General features: G+C 42.2%; 2 protein-coding genes across 3 annotated transcripts in view; one reads left to right on the top strand and one right to left on the bottom strand.

The window, feature by feature from the left end:
- NSD2 (nuclear receptor binding SET domain protein 2) overlaps positions 1 to 6,040 on the bottom strand; it is a 172,445-nt gene extending 166,405 nt beyond the window's left edge. Inside the window, exon 1 of the mRNA XM_039541944.1 lies at positions 6,023 to 6,040. The gene's annotated coding sequence lies outside the window, so the exon portion shown is untranslated. The remainder of the gene's footprint in view (positions 1 to 6,022) is intronic.
- A 15,101-nt stretch (positions 6,041 to 21,141) lies between these two features.
- Positions 21,142 to 24,618, top strand: part of LETM1 (leucine zipper and EF-hand containing transmembrane protein 1) — a 60,381-nt gene continuing 56,904 nt past the window's right edge. Inside the window, exon 1 of one of the 2 annotated variants that reach the window (XM_039541945.1) lies at positions 21,142 to 21,358. In XM_039541945.1, coding sequence (XP_039397879.1) covers positions 21,280 to 21,358 — 79 coding nt within the window. In that variant the 5' untranslated portion in view covers positions 21,142 to 21,279. The remainder of the gene's footprint in view (positions 21,359 to 24,618) is intronic. The other variant, XM_039541946.1, reaches the window with a different exon arrangement.

Consider the following 24,618-nt stretch of genomic DNA (forward strand, 5'->3'; position numbering starts at 1 on the left):
TATAGCTACATTTGCGAAAAGTACAACCTGAAAGGTTTGGGTTTTTTTTTTTTTTTTGGTTATTGGTAATTTTCAATTTCTCCTAGCATATTTTAATAGCATGTTTTCTGTCAAATCACTTCTTCCAATTAAAATTATTACGGCTGGGTAGTACTTAAAATGGAAGTCTGAATGCAACCCTAACAAAACTGCCATGCTTCCAATCTCTGTATTTACACACAGAATTTCCTCATCTCTTTTCTTGTGTCTTCAGTTTTGTACAATGTTTCATGGAAATATAAAACTCCCAAATGATATTATTTTTCAAGAGATGAAGCACACTGGCGATTCCCACAGGAAAACACTGAAGTGGGAAAACTGGGTTACTTACCAGTAACTGGAGTTATACAAATAAATTGCCTACCTAGTCTTGGGGGCAAATTCTGTGCTCAGTTACACTACTATAAATCTAGGTCTATGTCAGCAACTTTGAGAATCACATTTTTATTCTGCACATATTAAAATATATAAGATCCTTACAGTCAATGTGGTTCTCACGTGTGGTTGCGCCCCCCGCCCCCTTGTCAGTAGTCTTAAGATTTAGTGAAAGGATTTTACTTTCATGAGATAAGATCAAGAAGACATTCTTATAACAAAAATGTTGCATACACTTACTTATTCAAATCATAGGCCTTGTCTACATTAGAGAACTTTGCACCAAAGTTAACTACATCTATATAGTTTGGCTGTAATCTGGTTATATGAATAAACTGCACCAATGGAAGCTCCACTTCACATTGTGTAATGTGTCTACATAGACATAGTTAACACTGGTGCAAATTTCTCTAATGTAGACAAGGCCTATAATCCATTTGCCTAATAAATGAATGCAACAAATTTTATGTTAAAAAGAAAAGTCTGTTTTCTTTAGCTTATACCATCCAAGCAAATCCTTCCATTTATCTACACAATAGATGTTGGACGTGATTCTGCACTGCCATCTGCCTTGTGTAGTCATTTACACTTTGCACAGGTTTAAATCGCTACATGGAGTAATGAAGAATGAGCCCTGGGTATTGTCAATCAAATATGATGCATAGTATATATGTTTTTCAATGGTGTGGTTAAAATACTTGAAGCAAAAGGCCGTGATCTGTTTTCAGTAGTTGCAAGTTCCTATAGTTTCCAGATCAGAGCTCCGTGTTTTCATTCTTTTTCATTTGCATTGCTTATGATTTTGAATTAGCCAATCTTTTTTTAAAACAGGTTGATGTTCTGGTGACAGAACAGATCACTGGAGCTAAATGGTCTCTGACTTGAATAGGCAATAGCATTCATTTGCTAATTACTCCTTTGTTTCAGTTAGTATCTGCTGTTTCATTGCTCCTTACTTTCATTTTTATGGATAGACTGTATAAAGATAGTATCACGCTAGGTAGTCCTTTGTTCAACTGAAATAACAGATTTAAACAAAAGTAATTATTGCATATTTTTCTGGAAACATTTAAAAAAATTAATTGGTCTATGCTATGTGCGGTGCAGAGTTTCATTGCCACAGTGAGACCACTAGAAGGAATTGTGTCAGAGAGGGGTAGGCGGTAGGTTAGTCTGTCTTTAGTGTAGCAAGTTGTGGCTGCTTATATATACAGATGTTTTTTTTAGAAAGTTGGTGAATGTGGTGAACTCCCACTTGATGCAATGAAAGATTCACCATTCAAAGCTCATGCTGCAAAAATCATCTGTTCTTCTATAGGTGCCAGGATTCTTTGCTGCTTCTATAGAAGGAATTGAGTATACACTGCACCTTCCCTTACAAAGGTGCAAAGGGAGTGAGTGAGACCATAGTACACTTCAGGATAATTTCGTGCAGTGTTAAGTCACCATATGACAGCCAGAGAAATGCCAAGTAGTGCAAGACCTCACTTCACTCAGCCAGAAATCAATATTTTAATAAATAAACCTTTTTTATAGTCTCAAGTGATCTCAGTAGTGAGATCACACATACTCTTCAAATACTTCATATAGTTAAAATTCACCTTTATCTCATGCATAGGAATAATGGTAGTTTTTGCTGTTATTCTTTATAACTAAGCTTCTTCAGTCTGAAAAATAATAATCTCTAATAAAAACAATGCATATGATTGTTTATTTGCATTAACAATCAAAATGGTTATTACATGGCATCACTATATGACAAAATTAAGGCAGTTTAGTTGCCCTAACTGAGCATTTCTATACCGTAACTTGTGTAGATTTATTTTAAGTTTAACCTTAACTCTGGATTTATAACAGTAGTTTTGATAATTACATCCTAATGTATTTTACTTTAAATTGACATATATGCTCTGACTTAATTTTTTAAAATAGTATTTGTCTAGAAATAAATAAGCCAGGGTGAATTCCATGTACGAGTAATTGAGAAAAGTTTTGCTTTTTTATATAAGTAGAAGAGAGACTTCCAGTATTTTCACTGTATACCATTGCCAAAGAATAAAACGTTTTAAGGGTTAAATTGATAAAACAAGACTATTGTCTTACAATCTTCTGCAACCCTTCATTTTGCAAATGTGTTCATCCTTGCTATCTCAGTGCTGAATGGGGAGGATGAATATACCCGTCCTAAGGGTTAATTTCACTCTTCTTTTAAGCATGCCATTGTCCTGTTAACAGTAATTGTTCTTGGAGTGATTATGATCAGATTAACTGGTTGTAGTTATTATGTTGATCAATTTCCTGTTTTGAGGGTTTGCAGCTCATTCTCTCGACATGTTTGTTTTCTTCTTAGAAGGATGTCTTGGCAGCCATTTTCAAGTGAATCCACTATGTTTGAGTGCTTCAGTATTTGGGGGCCCAACTTGAGATGCCTATGGCCTGTTCTGCTGGGGTACCAAGCCCCTACATAACCAGTTGACTTTAATGGGAGCTGTGGATACCTATCACATCTGGCTCAATGTATCTTAAATTAGGCACCCAAAGTGAAAGGACAGACATTTTTGAGAATGTAGGCCATACTGTTAAAAAAGTCAGCAGACGTGACCTCTCTTCTCTTGCTGTGAATACTGAATAAAGTAAGATTTTTCTTCCCTCCCGCCCAATGTTACTATCCCCATCTTTGCCCTAGATATGTTTTTAAATCCTCTGAACTATATTGGTTTGTTTCAATGACCGTAGGTAGGTCACTCTCTGAAAGAGGCTGCAGGAATGACCCACGGGTACTACTTATGATAGTTGTGTTGGTAACTCCAAATCTACAGGCATTTGATATAAATACATCACTACAGAAACATTGTCTGTCTGACCCCCATTTACCCAGCAGCAGAACTAATTACTGTCACCGTTAAGAACATACTCAATAGAGAAAAAGATTTAGGGTCACAATGTGCCCAGCCACTGTTTGGGTGCTTACGGAGGAGAGTGCACAAGAAGACTCTACACCTTACTCTTCCTCACACAGCCTCTGGGCACAATTGCAGTTCCTCCTATCACTCTCATGGGCACTAGCCACCTCTAAGGGGTATGGTCATGATCCTCAACCCTTCTGTAATGGCCTGAGTATCTGGCTAGACGTGTTGCAATTGTTGAACTGGTTTGGTTATCTGGATCCTCTGCTGGAGCTACCCCTGTGGCTTCACACCACCGTCAGGGTGGGACAATGGAAAGCCTTTTATCCTTAAAAGATGGGTGAGGCAGCTATTCAGATGCATCCTTTTTTTCAGTGTTGTTCGCAGTGATCTTCCCCCCCCCATCCATTTATCTCATTTTCCCCGTCTTTTCTTTCCAGTTCCCTTTCACATTGGCCTAACTGTGGATATGTCTACCCTATAAGTGCTACACATGCAGTGCTGTAATGTAGACACTTTTACAGTGACAGAGGTTTTTCCATAACTAGTGGGATGCGGTAGATAGATGGAAGAATTCTTTGTTAATGCTTTGGGTTTTGCCCCTAGCAGAGTATACAAAGATTATGAAATGACATTTCTCTGTTCTGCATGTTGAGGGAGCTTTTCTTTTTTCTGGCCTAGGCTTGGAAAAGAAACTGGGTAGAGCTATATCCTGGTTGATGTGGAAGCAAGATACAACTTCAGGGAGGAAACTGCAGCAGCAGCATCTAAAAACTATTTTCTTTGGTCAAAAAGAGTCAGGCAGGAGAGAACTGCCAGTTTGCTACACCTCTCACTGAAGTTATAGAATCAAGGGAAAATATTTTGTGTGTAATAGAATGATTCCCAGAAGCTCAAATGAAATTCTGAAGTATCTGCAGAAGATCAGGTTAAAGTTTAAGAGGAGACCAGATATCTATCTGATCAGTAGCCCAAGCCTCACATAACACACTGACCACAGGACTTGGATATTAGAGACTAGCTTCAAATGATAATTATGCTTCCTCTGAATGCTGCTACTTGTATTCATTGGGCCTGTTCCAACTCCCATTCTCTTTAAAACTTGCCAAAACTCTTCTGCAGGAATTCTAAGATGGAAACAATAAAATGCTTGCTCTTTTAGTGAAGTGAAGACATCTATGTAACTATGACTGTGTATATTGTAATATAGAACATGCCTTATATAAAGTGCCACACTTTACATAATTCTAAAGTTAAAAAACAATAGAAAGCAATTTCTGTTCTTGATGTTTTTTAATAAGTTACCCACTTAAGAAATCACATTTAAACTTCCTGTAACTCCAACTGCCTATTTCTGTTCCTCCTTTAAAAGGTATGAGTAAAATATTATTTCAAAAAAATCATTCTGTTGCAAATATACCTATTTACTATATGTATTCTGTATCAAGTATTCTTTTATTGGTATTTTACAGTTTTGTTCTGAGTTCTCACTGTAACTTTCTATGAATTTCCTCTTAATTCCCTGGGGGTAAATCCTTTGATCTCTAGCTGCCTTTGGGACAGCTCCATTCAATACCTAGGAGTTCCTCTTAATAACTGACTCAAGCTCCTACCTAGTAATCTAGGAAAACTAAACACCACACGTGGGCATCTATAAGAGGCAATACTTCCTGGCACACAAGTGCTGAGTCTGTGTATTTAAAAAAAAAAAATTAAAAAGGAAAAAGGAACTCTTATTTACAAAAGCACCACAACTATGGTTTGAAAGCATCGTGTGTGTAAGCAAACACGCACCCCACAGTATGTTGGGTAGTGTCCTTTGCCTCAGTTTCCCACCTTGTGTGAAAGTCTGATAAATGAACGTACCTTTAAGATACCACTCCTCTTTCCCTCCATGGAACCTCCCTCCCCTGAAAGGGAGGGAGAGAGGGCATCATGCAACATCTCTGCTGCTGCCATGTGCCTCAGCAACTGGCTTATTGCTTCCGTTATCTCTGCCACCACTGTTGTTGTAATGCAAAACTGTTCGGACATTAGGTGATGCTGTGTATAAAATACCTTATTTAACCTAACTCTGTTCACACACCAGGTCTCAGACTTAGGCCCTAGTCCTGCTCATCAGTGTTTCATCTCTAATCAGTCTAAACAGATGTCTTTAAACACTGGAGGGAAGGTCAAATGGTGTCCATTGGCTTGTCTTTGCATACAGCAATGCAGCTTCTCCCATCAGCATAGTTAATCCACCTCTCTGAGAGGTGGTAGCATGTCAAGGGGAGACGGTCTCCCATCGACAGAGTGCTATCTACAGAGGGGTTTAGGTTAGTATATACCAGGGATTTTTCACATTCCTGAGCAATGTAGTTATACCGATGAAGGTCTGTAGTGTAGACCTGGTCTGAGACTCTAAACAGAGTCCACACCACCAGATAGGAGCATTTCTCTTCATCCCCTCTTTCTTTCACCAGGATTTGGCATCTCTAACCCCCACTTAGCAAGTGAAATTTTGTTTAGGTGACCCCTCAATTGGTGCATGCTAAGTACAGTCAGGAGTGGCAGGCTTGTATAATTTTTGGTGGTGCCCAGAATGGGTCCAAGTCCCCCCTGCCCAAGGCTCTGGAAGGGAGTTTGGTATAGGAAGGGGGAGGGGTCAGGTTCTGGGAGGGAGTTTGGGTGCGGGTTCTGGGCTGGGCAGGGGTGCTTACAGGCTTCTGGCCCGATTTCTTCAGGTTGTCTTCTGCTTTCTTTCTGGTTCTGTGGTCTGCCTCTTCTTTCCTCCACCCTTCCAAAAACACACACACACAAAATCAGTAAAAACCCTCTGTCTATACAGTCCAAAACACCTGGGTGGGTTCACATAACCCTTTTGTTGGATAATTGTGATTAATTTATCTTTACAGTAATGTTAATTGAAGGGTGTGTTCCTACCCATTGTCTCACTGAGGTTTTAACTCAACTCAAAGGTTTCATTCCGCTCATAACCTTTAAAAAAAAAAAAGATTCAAACCACTTGCACAGTTGTTCTAACACTCAGTAGCAAGGCTATCAGATCACTGTAGGATTCTGACCATGTCCTCCCACCCTAAGGAAGGCCCCCCAACGTGCACCTCATGCCAGGTCATCAAGAGGGGATAGCATATAGAATGAACTACAGTGGGGGGAATTCTTAGCTATCTGTGACAGCAATTTTGTGCTGCTCATTGGCACAAAGAGGCTATAAAAGGGGCATAGCAGGGATCAGGATCTGGCCCAGTTTTCCTAAAGACTTATTTTTCTAAACATTTTCCTGTGATTTATAGTAAGCAATTGGTTTGTAGTTTAATATAGTACTCTGCATTTAAACACACCAATATAGTCACTGGGGATTTCTGAGCAGTTGAGAGAACACATCTGCATAATGCTTTTACTTGCTTTCAGAGCAGCCCAATTTGTGGATTGGCTGTATAAGACAATGTTTGGAGCACAGTCACATGATCAGCCTGCATTTTCTTGCAGTCTTCATGATCTGTTGCACCATTCTGTTACAAGCTGTTTAGTCTGTTGATGCATAGATCTGAACATCTTTCTTTAATAGTAATAAATCAACATTACACAATGTTTAAGATTTCATTAAGAGATTATTTCAGAATTAAGACATTGCTGAGTGAGGGTCATATAAATCAATCTTTCAGTTATTCCATTTTCAGTTGTACTATAGTGAGCAGTAGCCTGCTTGTTGCTAGAAAGCTTATGGTGTTAGAATACTGATAAGATGATACTGCATTCTGAATATATTTTCTGCTGTTGGATGAAATCTGCAATGCATTATGACATGTGCATTTGGATTTATATTAATACACCTTGAAATTGCCAAGTTATAACATTCTAGAGATGAGGTTGGTTTTGAAAAAATAGAATTATTCCAGGGAGAACATTTAATAAAAGAAAATTCTTGCAATGAGAAGAGCAGAGCATAGTACTAATTTTATGTTACAAATCAATGTAATAATGAGTCCTGGTGCAGTCTTAGCTCTGGAGCCATAATTGTTACCTCTAGAATAATGGCTAATACTCAAGGGAGCTCATATTCATATTTAAAATGTTTCACAAACATTAATCTCTGCAAGATGCCTATACAATAGGTAGCCATTTCAACAGATTGTGTCTCATTTTCACAAAGAGGTTATGTGACTATCAAGGCCACAACTAATGTTAGTGACAGAGCCGGATTAGACCACTTAAATTCTTGGCTCCCATTCCTGTGCTCAGGCTACTAGACTACAGTACTTCTCTCGTTCTCTCTCTCTCTGTAGTGATGGAATAAAACTAAATGGAGCTCACATACAAGCCAATCAAAGGGCCTGTATCAGCAATGTAGGCTTCCATATGTATAGTTATGCAATGATTTCCAGATTAAATGTTCTCAAAAAGAAGCAAGAATATATGTCTTTTTAACTACAAGCTCAACCAACACAACGTGGGAACCAACAGTCAAGTTGGGCTCTTTTTTTCTTACACATAACTACCAGAAATAAAGGTTCTGCAAGCCAGATTATCCCCTCATTTATTTTGTACAACACCACTGTCTTCAAATGGTGCCCTCAGTGACACCTGTATTGCTCCATGGGTTTGCACAATCTATTTCCTTGTATGACGACTTTTTAGTGATAAAAAGGAGCAAAAAGCAATAAAGAATTGGTTGTCACTGAAGTAAGTAGATAGGATTCTGCAGACACATAGGGAACAGATAAAAAATGTTAGACGTTTCTTTTAGTCTCTTCCTGTCATACCTTAGAAGCTTGAAAAGCAAATCTTTTCCAGCTATTCCTGTTGTTTTCTATTTGGCAAATATTGGCACCTTCACCTTGCATTTCAAATAGTGTTAAATTTAAAACAGCATCATAGTAGTTACAGAAAGGCAAGACCCTTGATGTCATAGGGTCAGATTTATCCCTAGTGTAACTCTATTGGCTTCAGTGGAGTTACACCAATGAGGTCTGGGCTATACATCACTCTGCAAGGGTAGAATACAATCTTACGGACAGAAAACATGCTCTCGTTAAATCAATTTTTATAGCATCTTGTCTTGACATATGAGAGATCCATCTTTCTCAATTAGCATCAGCATGGTTCTGCGAATAGTCTTTAGTAATTAACTGTTGCTGCTGCAGAGTCAACTTTAGACACTGACACTGATGGTGACTGTAACAGGTCACTTACCAGTGGCACCTCCATCTGGGTACACTGGGGACTAGCTTTATCCTGGTCTGGCATCCCCTCCTTCAGTTGCTCACCACCTGGTGTCTTTCTCAACTCAAGGTGCTCCATCTTCAGTGACCTCCAGCCAGGTCACTATGTAGTCTTCCCTTTCTGGAGTATCATAATCCCTCCACACCAACTATCCATACACCATCCCAGACAGTCCTCCAGGCCTATTCCCACTCTGGGCCACTTCCCCAATGACTGGTAGGGGAACCCAGAATAGCCCATGGACCCTATCATCATCAGCTAAGATATATACAGTTTCAACCCTTGCTACTCATTCCCTGGGCTTCTTCTTACTCTGCCTTCCATAGGCTTTCTCCCCTACAACTCCTCTGGTTAAACTCCCCTTAGGGACAGGATTCTGTCTACCCACCTCACTCTGCCTCTGCTCAGCTGGGCTTCATCATCAATTAAACCTTATCAGCCCTGATTCTCCTCCAAGTGCAACCTATAAGGTTAAATGACCCTACCTTAACCCTCTCAGGTGTGGTGTAAACACCCCATCACAGCAACAGAAGAGCACATTTTAAAATAAACCAATCAAGTAACAAGCTAGAATCCGGAATATTTTCTCAGTCAGATGAACTCAGTTTTAAGGCTGACCAAATTTGGATCATGAAATCCTTTACAGTGTTTCTAGAGATAAAAAGTATTAGTAATCAATACTAGGAAAAAAATCTAGCTCAGGGCTTAGAAGCGTCCATGCACCCAAATTCCTAAGTCTCTTGAACATCTGAGGGCTGCACAGGATGGCCATTTTAGAGGACTAGCTTCCTTGGGATGCTTTGCTTTGGATCCATTCTTATATTGCTCTTCCCAGCCATACTTCTCTGCTCTCATGCCAACATGCTAGCAACATTCAATCAGACATAGATGACTGAAATCCTGCTCTTAACTGTACAACTACAAGAATACGGGAGCAGAGAAGATAATGTTTAAATAGGAAGAAAGGCAATGAGACAACACTGAATTGGTTTGGGGAGACAGATTAGAGCATAAAAGAAAAAATGGTAAAAGATGCTGATAAGCAAAAGCCAGTGGCAGGAGCAAGAGAAAGAGAAATTTCTGTGTATACCATAATGCAATTTTATATACCTTCACTGTTTTCATGGTGATGACCCACTAGGGGGAGATAAAGGGTAGCTTGTTGCCAGGCAGATTATGGTACTGAAGTCTGGTCTGTGGTCTGCATAAATGATGCAAAGGGGTAGCTGCGATGGGAAAGGCCAGGAAACTGTAAGTTCCTTACCCCTGCGGAGCTTATTGCTGCAGTGTTCTTGCCGTAAGCTATCAATTGAACAAACGCTCTTCTCTTCCCCTTTCCAACCTTGTTTCCACTAGGCTCTTGTTTGAATAATTTCCCACAGTTGCTGCCTTGCTGGTGGTAGCAACAATGAGAGCGAAGTGCGGGTTGTGATTCGTGTGTTTGCCACCATGTCATTTAGAACTGCCCTAACCAGGTAATGCTTAAAATGCTGGCTATGGTCTGGTGCCTTCCCGATAGTAGGGCTCTCAGCTTTCACACATTTTCAGAGCAGACTTCAGCCCTTACAAAGCGTTGGACTGGCTAGTCTATCTCTAGGTGAATCCTTCACTGGGACCTCACATGTGCCTACTGAGCATGTCCTGTCTCTATCAGCAATGACAACAATCTTCTTCCAACTATAATCTTGCCATTTTGTGTAAAAGTTGGTAGACAAAATAAATCATTATTTAATTATTTGTATTACCGCAGTGCCTAGGAGCTCTAGTTATGGACCAAGACCCCATTGCATTACAAACCCAGAAGAAAAAGATGTTCTCTGCCTCAAGGAGCTGGCAATCTAAGTTTAAGACAAGAGACAGATGGACAGAGACAGATAGGAGTGTACAAGGAAACAATGGTCAGTATGACAGGCAGTGGTCTTAGCATACTAGCAGCTTAACAGTTGTCACATTTTGTGTAGGTATCACTGCAAAGGACAGTTGCTTGGGGTCACATAACTAGGAATTAATACTGGGAATTAGAGAACAAATGAGCCGAAGGAATAATTTTACTCCATTGGTTGTACAGGGTGAGTGCAGCTGTAATAGTGCAATGGTACAGATGAGGGTTATAATCTCACATGCTATTAACCCACTAAGAGTCAAATGAGTAAAATCAATGGGGAGTGAAAAGGAGAGAACAGAGATTGGTGATAACGGGAAGAAGCCAGACAAAGTGTCCCATGTGTGCAACGCATTAAATGCAGCCACATAAAAGAGAAAAATGACACTGGCAAGACACCACTAAGACTTAGATGTGATGATGCCTGTTCATTATTTTGTTATTGAATCATGACATATCTTGCCAATGATTTCTCAAAATTACCATAATGTACCTGTCTCTTAGGGCATGGCTACACTTGCAGATGTAGAGCGCTGTGAGTTAAACCCGCCTTCAGAGAGCACAGTAGGGAAAGTGCTGCAGTCTGTCCACACTGACAGCTGCTTGCGCACTGGCCTGGCCACATTTGCGGCACTTGCAGCGGCATTGGGAGCAGTGCATTATGGGCAGCTATCCCAGCATACAAGTGACTGCAACATGCTTTTCAAATGGGGTGGGGTGGGGTGGAGTGTGACAGGGAGTGTGTTGTGTGTATGTGGGGGGAGAGAGAGTGGGCTTTGGGGGGCCTGAGAACATGTCAGCATACTCTCTTGTAAGTTCAGACAGCAGAAGACCTCCCACTACCCTCCGCCTCTCTCTCTCACACACAGCATTCCCGGCTGTCAGAAACAGAGCTTTCAAACGGCATATCCGCATTCCTACAGTGATTCAAAACAATGACAAGAGTGGCCACTTAAGGGCCCCGGGATGTTTCTGGAGGCTGATCAGAGCGCAGTATGCAACACCTCATCTGCACTGGCACCGTGGAGCTCCAGTGGGGGTGCAGCAAACGTTATTCCACTCACCGAGGTGGAGTACCAGCAGTACTGTAGCCGCGGAGTCAGAGTGCTCTACGTGCCTTGCCAGTGTGGACGAGGAGTGAGCTAGGGTGCCCGGGGCTCCTTTATTGCGCTGTAAGTCACAAGTAAACCCTTATCCCGATATAACGCTGTCCTCGGGAGCCAAAAAAATCTTACCACATTATAGGTGAAACTGTGTTATATCGAACTTGCTTTGATCTACCGGAGCGCGCAGCCCTGCCCCCCTGGAGCACTGCTTTACCGCGTTATATCTGAATGTGTGTTATATCAGGTCGCGTTATATCAGGGTAGAGGTGTATAGCCAAACCCTTAGCCTATCCCTTTCTCCATGTCTCAAGTACAAAGATAAAGTATTTCACTCTATCTCCAGCCCAGCCCAACACTTATAATTTATTTGCCAAGCAGCAAGACCTTGATCCAATAAATACTTGCACACATGCTTATCTTTGCTACCACAAATAGTTCCATTGATATTCACAGTAGTAAAGTGAAGTGTACATAAAAGTGTTTGCAGGATCTGCCACACAACAGTGTGCTCACTGCTTGAATTGTCTTGCTGTCATATAATAAATACTAAACCTTTTTTGGGGGGTAAATGTATAGGTAGCAATGTAGCATATATGTTGTGCGGAGAGCTGCATATACAGCCCACAATGATAAGGTTGAGAACTACTGGTCTAAATCAATTTGGTTATCACTGCCACATTCTTTCTTTCTTGGTCTAAATCAATTTGGTCATCACACTGCCACATTCTTTCTTGCTAGCAATCTAGCCTGGTACCCTCTCTCCTTCCCTGCTGCTCCATTCTTGCTCAACTATCTGCTTCTAGTTTTTTCACCACTTCCCCTTCCACTCAGGCAGAGGGAGTGGCTAGGATGAGAATGATGTCTTTTACTCTCTTCTGTTTGCTCCCTTAGACTCCACCTGCTGGTCAAAAGTGGAATCTGAACGATTTTCCACACACAGCTAAATGTCAGCATGAACATATTTTCCCCCCAGTTTGAAAGAATTTAACAGCATGCAAGTTTATACCCTCCCAATTATATTCTCTATCCCAGCTCATTTGTAAGAGATCAGTACTGACAACATTCAGCTGCTTTATGGGGAGACTGAGGTCAAACTATATAAACTTTTTTTAAAATGTTGCAGTTTGGCACTTTAATAAATCAGTGTGCTTATGTGATGAGTGATTGTTTACTGTTTATGCCTATCAGCATGGAAACCAGCAGGTTTTGCTCACAGTCTCTGAAGTAGTGGAGGACACAGTTATCCTCATTTAGACTTTCAGCTAAACTGTGGTCAGTGCCCGCTTAGCTGATATACCGAGATAATTTTGCTTGGCACAGACAAGGCCTAAGTGAGTCAGCTGCCATTCACAACATGGCTGTATATGGAAAGTAATTCTACAACCCAGCTATAACTTGAACTTTGGCCTTTAATATTTACAAGCAAGCTGCCTCTGTATTCTGGGAATCTCCTCCAAAAACTGTAGTTGTGATCTGAATGAGAAATCATTCTTTTAAAAATATCAATAATTTATTTGCCCCATTTTAAGTGTTAACTTAGTACAACTTCCTGCATTCTAAAGAAATTTGCCGGATGGTGGTGAATAAAGATAAGGTTAATCCTATATAGTTAAACTTATTCAAGGAGACAACCTGGAGATTGCCATGGAAACAGATCATGCAGCCTTAAAGCTTAATGCTACTTTTAAATATTATACATCCCTGAACTGCAGTGTAGCTTGTAAAGTTATTCCATGCATACAAGCATAGTGCTGTAGACAGATTTACAGGATACATAGAGATCAACATACATGGCAATCTGCCCATCCCAAGGAAATAACAGCTCAGGGGAAAAACTACTTAGGAAGCTCAGCTTAGTAAACCTCCTTAGGGGAAGGGTTTACAGCCACACAGATGAGGGAGGGGATTTCCCCCTCTGATTGTGGAGATGCCTTGAGATCCACTTGGAAATCCAGTTCCACCAATATAGATTCCTTAAGGAGATAACCAGATTTGCTTCCCAGTCCGTGGTTACACGCTACACCTTTTGGGTTGGTTGGATGGTGAAAGGAGCAGGAATAGATAGCAGCTGTGGATAGAGAGCTAACAGCATTATTTTCCCATGGAAAATCTGCTTCAAATAATGTGTTGTTTTTTTTAAGGGATAATACTGCCGTGAGCAGCTCCTTCATAGCTCTGCCTCTTCTCTATGGTGACTTGTCTGCTGAGGTATAGCTCAGTGGTTTGCGCATTAGCCTGCTAAACCCGGGGTTGTGAGTTCAAGCCTTGAGGGGGCCACTTAGAGATCTGGGGCAAAAATCAGTATTCTTGCATAGTGAAGGCAGGGGGCTGGACTCAATAACCTTTAGTCCCTTCCAGATCTAGAAGATAGGTATATCTCCAATTATTATAAACCTGGGAAGCTATATGTACATACTCAGTGTTAGCTTTCCATTTAAGTCAGATCTTGTTTAATGCATAGTCTAATGTTGTCCCTTGGGATAAGCATGTGCTGTGCTTTCAACTGTCCCATGCACATGTCTACTCAGAATTGCCAACATCAAGAGATCAAAAATCATGAGTCAGAAACCCCTTTCCCCCCCAAAAAAAAAACCCTGATGATTTTTGGGCCAATGACTATATTGTGTGATTTTTTTGGTCTGTCCTTTGCTTTGTGAACTCCCCCACATGTGCATGTGTGAGAGAATTAGTGTTGCCCACTCTCCCAAATGTACTGGGGAAAGTGACGATGGTCCCTGTTGCAGGAACTCTCACACCCTGCCCAGCAATTAATCCTGTCCCACAGACTCCACACATCTGTCCCCACCATAAGTTCAGTTCCTGTCAGTTCATACCCACACCCCATTGCCCCCCCACACCCTTAGTTCAGCCCCCACCCCACTTAATTTAGTCCCCACCAACCCTGCTCAGTTTAACGCCCTCCATCAACCCTCACCCCCCCTTAAATCAGACCCACCCAGCTCCGTCAGTCCACTCCCAGTTCAGCCTTCCTCCCCCACCTGACCTCTGCTCCTCCTTGGGTTTTTCACCTTCTATCCCAGGCCGGGAAGAGGGGCGGCTGCAGCTGAGTCCCCTCTCCCCTTTTCCAAGCTTGAGGGAGCAGCTCCAGGGGCTCTTCACCCCCTCTCTGTCCCTTCCCAGGCTGGGTGATGCGGGGGGGGGGGGGGAGCAGAGGCATTATCCTGCAAGTGTTTCTCACAGGAGGAGAGAGGGGAGCAGAGTTGTGCTGAACTCTTTGCTTCCTTCTGCCCTTTATCCTCTTCTGAGAAAAACAAGCAGAGGGGAGAGACTCTGATGGCTTCTGGCTGGGATGAACTTCAAAAGCGGGCTGAAGCTTCTCATGTCATTGTGAGATGAGCTCCCGCACACTCTGAAATCTCATCATTTGTGGGGGAAAAATCACAAGAGTTGGCAATACCCCCCACTAGAGATAACAGTGAGAACTTACTGTTTAGTTGTTGCATCGCTGGGCTCTGTTCATGCATCAGTGAAGTATCAATTTGGATTCCCATTAGGTCATTTCAAGCACCATAGTTTGTTTGCTTTGTTTTGTTTTTTGTTTTTGGACAATTCCTAGTTTGCTTTAACAGAAGTCAGAAGGTAACACGGTCTAATATGAAATATGAACAGAAGTTTTGTTTAAATGTATTCATTTTTATTATTTTTAAACCATTATTAAATCAGGTTGGAAAGAACTGCTTACAGTTCTTTTTCATCAGGCTCTCATAGTGCTAGTGTCACAAATGACATTTTTCAACAAGATGGCTGACCAATAACCCTTTCCAGCAAGATGGTTGCCTTAGAAAATCAGGCTCCAAAATGCCTATTACTGAGTTTTCTTTTGTTTGTTTGTTTTAAACACATGCATTTAATAGGTTATTCTTATGGACAAATGCTTCTTATCTGTGAACTCTCATACTCCTGGTCTCCACAGATTGGAGACTGTTTTTCTTTAAAGGAAGAATGAACCTGAATTTATGCCCCATATGTGGCCAGCAGTCACTGGGCATTTTTATAAGGGGAAAACACTATTACTTTTGAAGCCAATATTACCCCGGGGGACTTCGCAAATGTATAAAATGAATTATTGCTATTTTGAAATAATCTCTCTCTCTCTCTCCTCAGTTAATTTTTACAATAAGCAGAGTTACTTCCTATATATACAGTAATAGGCTATATTTCACAGTAATAAACAAGCAGATATTTAGAGAGACTGCTGTACACAAATTATTGGCTCGATTCTGCAAGCATTTATGCATGAGAATACCTTTACTCACACTAGGGTTACCAGATAGCAACTGAAAAAAGGGACAGAGGGTGGGGGGTTATAGGCACCTGTATAAGAAAAAGTCACAAAAAACTGGACTGTCCCTTAAAAACGGGACATCTGGTCACCCCAATTCACACTGAGAAACCCTACTGAAGTTAATGAAACATCTCCATGTTAGTAAGGCTACTCACATGAATAAGTATTTGCAGATTTGGGGCCTGAGTAATCAATGGTACGCTGTTTGGTATCAGTTGTCAATAGCTGGCTGCCTGCACAGCATACTATTCTTCAAATGCTTATTTCCTTTTGTCGGGACTTCCCATAATCTTTTATAAACAACTTTGTAAAAGGAGCCATTATTAGCTGTCACATTTCATTTGTTTTTTTTAGTTGTTAACCATATAGAAAGAAACGGGAATCAGAAGAACATCACGTACCCTGATTAGTGAGGGAATGTGCAGGTTCAGAAGGAAGGAGCAGAAATGATTTTTTTTAAGATAGTGTTTTATCATAAAAGTGTAATTATAAGTGTTATCAGTTTAACTATTAGAACAATTTATGTAGGGTGTGATAAATTCTCCATTGCTTGCAGTCTTTAAATCAAGACAGCTATCTTTCTAAAAGACATCCTATAATTCAAACAGAAGTAATGGGTTTGATGTAGAAGCTATCAGCTGAGATTCATAGGCCCAGTGGCAGATTAACACACGAACACATGGGGCCCATGCTCAGGGCCCCTCATTGGAAACCATGTAGAAGTGAGAGAGCTACGGTGCCAGAATTGGGGCCCTTCCCCCTGCTTCTCCTCCTCCCCAGAAGCTGGAGCCAGGCTATGGTAAAAGCCACCCAGGGCTGCTGTGGGGAGCCCTAGGCCCCACACCTACCCCCAGGGAAGCTCTTACCATGGCCTACCTCCAGCTTGGCCAGGGCGCTGGGCCTCAGGGAAGAGGATGAGTAGGGGTCATGACACCATGGTGACAGTGGGCTGAGTCCCTCATCAACCCTCCACCTGGAAGAGGCTGGTGCCATTAGCAGAAGCTGTATTTCATGGCAGGGAGCTGATCACCTTATCAGCTCCCCCACCATGAAGTGCAACCTCTGAGACCACAGCTCTACACTTGCCAGAGGCTACTATGTTCATGTTAAAAAGTGGGAGGGCCGTGACCCCCTGATTTCCCACCCCCTCCAGTTCCAGAGGTCCAAATATTCTTTGTACCCAGGGCCCCAAAAATCTTAATCCCCTCTGCATAGGTCTGTGTTATGCAGCCAGATGACGACATTGGACCCTTCTGACCTTAAAATCTATTAATCAGAAAGTTCCATAGAATGTAATAGAGACTAAAACTTTCTATAGGTTTTGTTTTAAACTATCCAATAAATGTAATGGAAAACTGTATTACAGACTGTAGATTTTAGAGTACTTTCTACAGTACTTCATTATGTTTCTATGTAACCCTATTGGTTTCTTTTCTAAGCTATTAAATTTTACAAGACTTTGTCAACTGTTTGAAATGAGTCATCCTGATTACTGCTACAAAAGTAATTTTTCCTCCTGCTGATGATAGCCCACTTTAATTTATTTGTCTCATTAGAGTTGGTAAGGCAACCCCCATTTTTTCATGTTCTCTGTGTACATATATATCTTCCTACTGTACTCCATGCATCTGATGAAGTGGGTTTTAGCACACAAAGCTTATGCCCAAATAAATTTGTTAGTGTCTAAGGTGCCACAAGTACTCCTTGTTCTTTTTGCTGATACAGACTAACACAGCTAACAATCTGAAACCTGCTACCAAGAAGTGTACCTCCCCCTCAGTCTGATCCCTTTGCTTATGTGCTCCTTTCTCTAATCCTCTATCTTTGTTTATTTAGTTTGCAGCAGGGCAGAGACCATATTTTCACATGTCTGTAAAATATCCATCACACTAATAAACAGCTGGTAAAAAAAATCTATTTTTTTTCTCACAACAAATTTTGGAATTTGGAATTTTTCAACCAGCTCTAAAAACAAATAATAATAATACAGATTCAACTGGGGAAAACAGTATATTACCTTAGAAACAGTTAAATTTTAAAATAATTTGTTTTAGAACTGGCTGAATCCAAATACTGCTTCCTTATATATTCTTTGGAGTGGAAAAATAAAGCTGCAGGAAAAATGTGTGAGGATTAATTTTAGACACACACATATTCAATAATTTTAAAATATTTACCATTCATTTACTACACTTGCAAAGTCTCTAATGTTAAAGGGGACTTTAAAAAGATTAGTATTTTCCCCTCCTGTGTATATTCAGGGACTGTGCTAATATCGTCAATCAATTTTTGGGTCAAAATGCAGATGCTGTCTTCCATTAAACTTAAGGAAAAACAGCACCTCTCTTGTTCAGGACAGCAGCAATAACTATATTCACAGATGAAAAAGCATTTGTCATTGTGAATAACCTGTGAAATACAAGGCTTTGAAAAACAGTATCTTATTACCATTTCTGAGTCTGGTTCTGAGGCAGCCATCTTGCTGGAAGGGGATGTCAGACATATTGTTGACAAAATACAACAGTTTTGTTTTTCCATCCTATATAGAATGAATAAGGTATTCAGTGTCACTCAGACCTAAAATAAATAGTGTTTCATATTTAACTAGTCTCAGATTCAACTGTACATTTTACAGTTTGATTTCAGCTATTCCCTGTTTCTGTCTGCATGATATACAAAATGAAGTGTGGCAGCTAGTACTGTCTTTATAGAGTTATTCACTGTGTGGTAAAAGATAATTGGAATGCAGGCCAGGAGCAAACTGATATTTTAATAATGATATGCTAGCAGGTGTTAAACTTTAACAATACTACTATAGAGTACACTGTTGATAACATGATTTGTGTACATTTTCTCTAAATGTCTGTATAGTACTATGAGAAATATGCAGTATAGTAGCAGGTAACTACATTTGCTTAGGGAAAAATGATAAAACTCTCAGTTGCAGTTACTGGAAGCAGCCACCTACTGCTGATAGTACATAGGACTAGCATCAATATTGAACATCTTTTTCTCTAAAAGGTACCTGTAACCAGCAGTCACACAGATCTGTAGTATATCATTGTGTGCATGCCATCAAATATGATTTCCATTAGAGGATATTTCTTATGTTGAATGTAGTGTTTGTTCTTCAGCAGTATTTTATTAACACTCTGCTTGAACTCAATATCTATGGCCTAGTTTACACTTAAAACTCAATTTAATGTACTATACTGACTAGAGTCCATCCTGCTCTGACTGAACTCTGTGGGAGTTTTGACATTGACTACAGTCATAGAAGGATCAGGCCCAGTGTCTACTTATAGAGCTGCTGCATCCATGGAAAAGCTTCTGCTGCTTTTTTTTAAAAACAGGTTTTCATATGCAAAAGTAAAAATCATCTCCTTCTCAATTGTGTCTAACCTATCTGATCCTCATAAGGGTGATTAGAGCCCTGTGACGTTGCACGCCATATGTTTTATGGAAATAAGCTTATGAGTGTGAATATGGTGTAACTGGAATATGCTTTATGCAAAAGGTCTCTTGTAAGGTATCATAACAAAGGTTATAAACTACTGAATACATTCTTCCTATTTGTATGCATGTATCATTCTTGTATCTGAAGCTAGAAGTATGAAGTATAACTGAGGTCCTATTGTAATTATGAAAAGTGTGGACCATTAATGGTGGTTTAGCATCTTGATGGCTCCCATTGACTAGGACAATTGGTTGTAAATAGTTTTACTTGCAAATCTTCCTGTGTACCTGTGGGCCAACCCAGGAAGAATGGAGACTATGGGTCTTACAGTGACCATGTCACGTGATACTGGAATCCATCTTAATCCTTGTACTTTTCCATTGATGAGGTGGGGGTAGGGAGAACTATAGACAAAAGATTCCCACCTTGTGCCAAAGCTATAAAAGGGGGTGGAGCAGGACAAAAGAGGCTGCCAGTCCTGAGGAAACCCCTGCTTACCACCAGAGATGTCTAACAAAGACCATACCAGGGGAAAGGATTGGGCCCAGACTAGGAAGGCGTCTAGTCTGTGAAAGGTTTCAGTATGGTAGCTGTGTTAGTCTGTATCAGCAAAAAAGTTAGTATCAGACAGCACATCCCTCGGCCCACGCCGCTTCCTGCAGCCCCCATTGGCCTGGAGCGGTGAACCGCAGCCAGTGGGAGTTGTGATCGGCCAAACCTGTGGACCCGTCAGGTAAACAAACCGGAGTGGCCCACCAGGGGCTTTCCCTGAACAAGCGGTTGTCCTAGTTTGAGAACCACTGATATAGAGGGCAAACAGTTTACGAATTTACCCTGTATAAGCTTTATATACAGAGTAAAACAGATTTATTTGGGGTTTGGATCCTATTGGTGTCTGGGTGCTGGAGACAGGTAATTTGCAGAGCAGTTTTTAGTTAAAGTCTGCAGCTTTGGGAGTGTGGTTCAGACCTGGATCTGTGTTGCAGCAGGCTAGTGTGTCTGGCTCAACAAAGCAGGGTTCTGGAGTCCCAAGCTGGCAGGGAAAACGGGCTCAGAGGTAATTTTACCACATCAGGTGAGAGTCCCAAGTGGATCTCTGTGACCAAACCCATCACAAGCCCCTAAAAGAGGCTCGACTCAGCACACAGAAAATGACAATCCCCTCAACCAAAGAGAGGGGCGACAACAAACAAACAAACAAAACCCCCACAACAACCACCCAGGATCAGTTAAACAAGGGTGTATGTGTGTGGGGGGGAAGGGATGACGATAATAGTAAAAGAATGGGAGTGTGGTTCAGGGTCAAAATTCACATGTCCATAAGGTTCTATGGTTGCTGAGCACTAGTGCATTGACCTGCCACATGCAACAGTGCAGATTTTATACTCCAATTTTCCTCAATGGCAGGAAAAAATTGGAAATATTACAACTACCACCTTGAATTCTATGCCAGGTTTCTTTCCAGACTGAGGGATCTAAGTAGCTTAATTTACCCCCTTTTTGCCAAAGAATACATTTCCTTCTAATGCCACACAACGACACTAATCATATGGAGTCGCTAGAAATGGATTAGACTACAAACAGGTAGCAGCCCATTCCCATTGCAGGCATCCGTATCCACTGACTCTAAGGTTACTGTTGTTTTGCTATCACCTGCCTGAATCTCTTCCCAACCTGCATCCTTGCTGCTTTCCCTCTCCCCACCACAGACGCACAACTAAAACTACAGCTCCCAGCTTGCAGCGCTCGCCATTCATTTCCGAGCTGCCCTTGAGTTCCCGGCTTGCAATGCGACACTGGGATCCCTAGTCCAATGGGGGCAGCAGGGGGCGGGTCTATGCAAATATTGCCGGCGGTCGGTCACCCCGCAGGCGGTGCTTGTGTTTCCGTGTTGAGGCGCAGCAGGATTCAGGGACATGGCCAGGCCGGGAACCTGCCGTTACCCGTAGCGTCACCTCAGCCGCCGGCGAGAGAGAGAGAAGATGGCGTCCATGTTGCTGAGGAGCTGCAGCCGGCGGGTCTGCTGCCTGCCCAGGCCGCTGCGCGGGGAGCCCAAGTCGGGTAAGGCTCGAGCCGGGGCTGGGCAGGCGCAGCAGCGCTGGGCGCCGGCTCTGTGGGACCCGAGTCCCCGGCCTAGGCCCTGGCGGCCTCCCTACAGTGCGCCCGCACTTCCAGCGCAGGCGGACGGAGTGGGCGCTGGGCCTGGCGGGGCCCTGCGGCGGGGGGAGCCGGCTACGTCCTGACGGTTCAGGGGACAGTGACCGGGGGAGCGGGCGCGGTGGGAGGCCGCCTCCCTTCCCGGCTTCCAGATATCACCGGGTGTCAGAGCAACCTTGAGCTCACGTGGGCGAGGCGTGTTGGGTGCCCGCGCTGGGTGATCTCATCCTACCTCCTTCACCTCTAGCGCCGGAGAGCCCTTGTCAGTGGCCCGGAGAGGCGTCCTCCCTCCACGCGTCTCCCGTGCCCGTGGCTCCTTTATTTCTCTTAGCTGAAGCCTTGGGCTGTGATGTAGGAATCATTTGTTGGCGGTGCTCCTGTACTGACAAGTCATCGGTGCTTTGCTTTATCGCTAGCTCTTGTGGCTGGGACTTCCCAGAAGTTTTTCCTTTGTATAAACTACTTAGTTCCTGTTCTACCTTGTCATCAGCTTTATTTGGTCTTTGAGTTAAGGTGTCATTGGCTTTAGTTTTCCAGGTGTTCTTTTTTCAAATAAAATGGGTTATCTGTCTAAGCTACACATCCCAAAAGTTAAATAAAAACCTAATTGACTTCTTGCAAGTGGCAAATCAGTCTTAAAATTGAGTGCAATGAAATCTGATGTGCTTAATTTGTTCTAAGAATTTGGCAACAGACTGAGGTTTCCCAAATGAGGAATCCACATTTCTGTAAAATAGTTAATAACTTGTGGCAGGTTAGTTTAGAGATGGGCAAACTTTTTGGCCTGAGGGCTACATATGGATATAAAAATTGTATGGCAGGCTATGAATGCTCACAAAATTGGTGGTTGGGTGCAGGAGGGGGTGAGGGCTCTGTCTGGGGGTGCGGGCTCTGGGGTGGGGCCAGAAATGAGAAGTTCAGAGTGTAGGAGGGGGCTCCAGGCTGGGGTTTTGGGGGGTGGTGCGGGCTCCAGCTGGGGGTATGGACTCTGGGGATGAGCACTTTGGGGTGCAGAAGGGTGGTCTGGGCTGGGTGGGGGCTCTGGGCTGAGGCAGGGAGTTGAGGCGGGGGGCTCAGGGGTGCAGGCTCCAGGGGACACTTACCTCAAGCAGTTGCTGGAAGCAGCAGCATGTCCCTCCTATGCGGAGGCATGGCCCCAGGCACCACCCCCGCAGCTCCCAGAAACAATGGCATGCCTACCCTTCGCCTCCTACGTGGAGGCGCGGCACCGGCCCCTGCAGCTCCCACTGGCCGTGGGTCCCGGCCAATGGGAGCTGCGAGGAATGGCACTTGGAGTGGGGGTAGCGTGCAGAGTGGAGCCTCCTGGTTGCCCCTACATGTAGGAGCTGGAGGTGGGATATGCCACTGCTTCCGGGAGCAATGTGGCAAGCCCCTGACCCCACTCCCCGGCTGCAGCGCCGGAGTGGGGCAAGCCTCTGATCCTGCTCCCCGGTGGGAGCTCGAGGGCCGGACTAAAAGGCTTGATGGGTCGGATGTGGCCCGTAGTTTGCCCACCCGTGGGTTAGTTGCTTTTAACTTAAAAAAAGATTTGGTTTTAGTATTTGTGAAAGGGGCTAGCTTGATCGCTGTGGAAGCTTCAGTATTCTGGCCACAGGACATATAACAGCAGTTCAAACTTTCTTGCAATGCTTTACCAATTACCTTCAACCTTGAGCTGGAATGAAGGTTAAATGGCTTTGCCAATTCAATTCATGACCATTGCTGAAGTTGCCAGTAAAGTTGCCACTTGTGATGGACGCTTTCTGTAATGTGGCATACTGGCCAACAACAGCCATCTGATATATTGATCTCTTATAGTTACTGGTCTTTGCTCAAATATTGAAGTAAAGGACGTGATATAAAAACTAAGATAGATTTAGGCTGAATTTGAACTTGTTGACGTGGACAAAAGGTTGAATTTTATTACCATTACTTTGTGCCATCCAGTCCTTCTGCCAACAGCATTCTAAATCTTCAGAATATAGGGAATATGTTTAATCTGTACCCTAAATTACAAAAGAGTAAATGGGCATACTGTTAGCATTTACAGCAGAGCAATATTTTCTCACAGTGGTAACTGGTTAGAATATTTCATGGTGGATGAGTTTTGATGTAAAATTGCTTTAATAACACAGTTTGGCATAATTAAAAACTCTTCAAGTATTCTGTAGGTGCCATGTACACTCATAGATTAAGGCCAAGAAGGGGCCATTGTGATCATCTAGTCTGACCTCTTATAGAATAACACAGTCCATAGAAGTTCCTCAAAATAAATCCTAGAGCAGATCTTTTGATAGGGGGCAACACCACTGGAGTTGATCAGTGTTTGGGGAAAGGAGGCTGTGCAGGGACCCAGGATGCCCCACAAAAAGCAATTGGCAAGTGTAGATGGTTTTTGCACAAAAAAGGGACTTTCCCTCTTTAAATGGCAAGTGTAGACATTGCCTAAGCCTTATTAAAGTCAAGATATTACCACATCTACCCTCCTCCCCCATCCACAAGGCTTGTTACCCTGTCAAAGAAAGCTATTAGGTTGGTTTGACATGATTTGTTCTTGACCAATCCATGCTGTTACTTATCACATTATCTTCTAGGTGTTTGCAAATTGATTGCTTAATTATTTGTTCCATTATGTCTCTGGGTACTGATGTTAAGCTGACTAGTTTATAATTCCCCGGTTTGCCCTTATTTTCCTTTTTATATATTGGCACTATATTTGTCCTTTTGCAGTCCTCTGGAATCTCTCCTGTCTTCCATGACTTTTCTAAGATAATTGCTAATGGCTCAGTTATCTTCTCAGTCAGCTTCTTGAGTATTCTAGGATGTATTTCATCAGACCCTGGTGACTTGAAGACCTCTAACTTGTCTAAGTAATTTTTAACTACTACTTTCCCTATTTTAGCCTCTTTTTTTTTTTTTTTTTTTTAATAATTTAAAATTTGGTTATATATTCATTTTTTACAGCTGTCTTCACTTCCTCTTTAAACCAGCACACCCGTCTTCCTCGATTGTGGGGTTATGGCTTCTTGGGTATCTAGTAAGCTGTTATTAAATTATTCTCAATTATAAGTCTCAGTTTTCTGACCAAGTTCTTCCTCCCTGCTGATTTGTCTTATTGTTTCATGTGCTCTTTCAGCTGGAACATACCTCTGTTGTTAACTCAT

This window comes from Mauremys reevesii, linkage group 5, assembly GCF_016161935.1.
Source record: "Mauremys reevesii isolate NIE-2019 linkage group 5, ASM1616193v1, whole genome shotgun sequence".
NCBI classification, from domain to species: domain Eukaryota; kingdom Metazoa; phylum Chordata; order Testudines; family Geoemydidae; genus Mauremys; species Mauremys reevesii.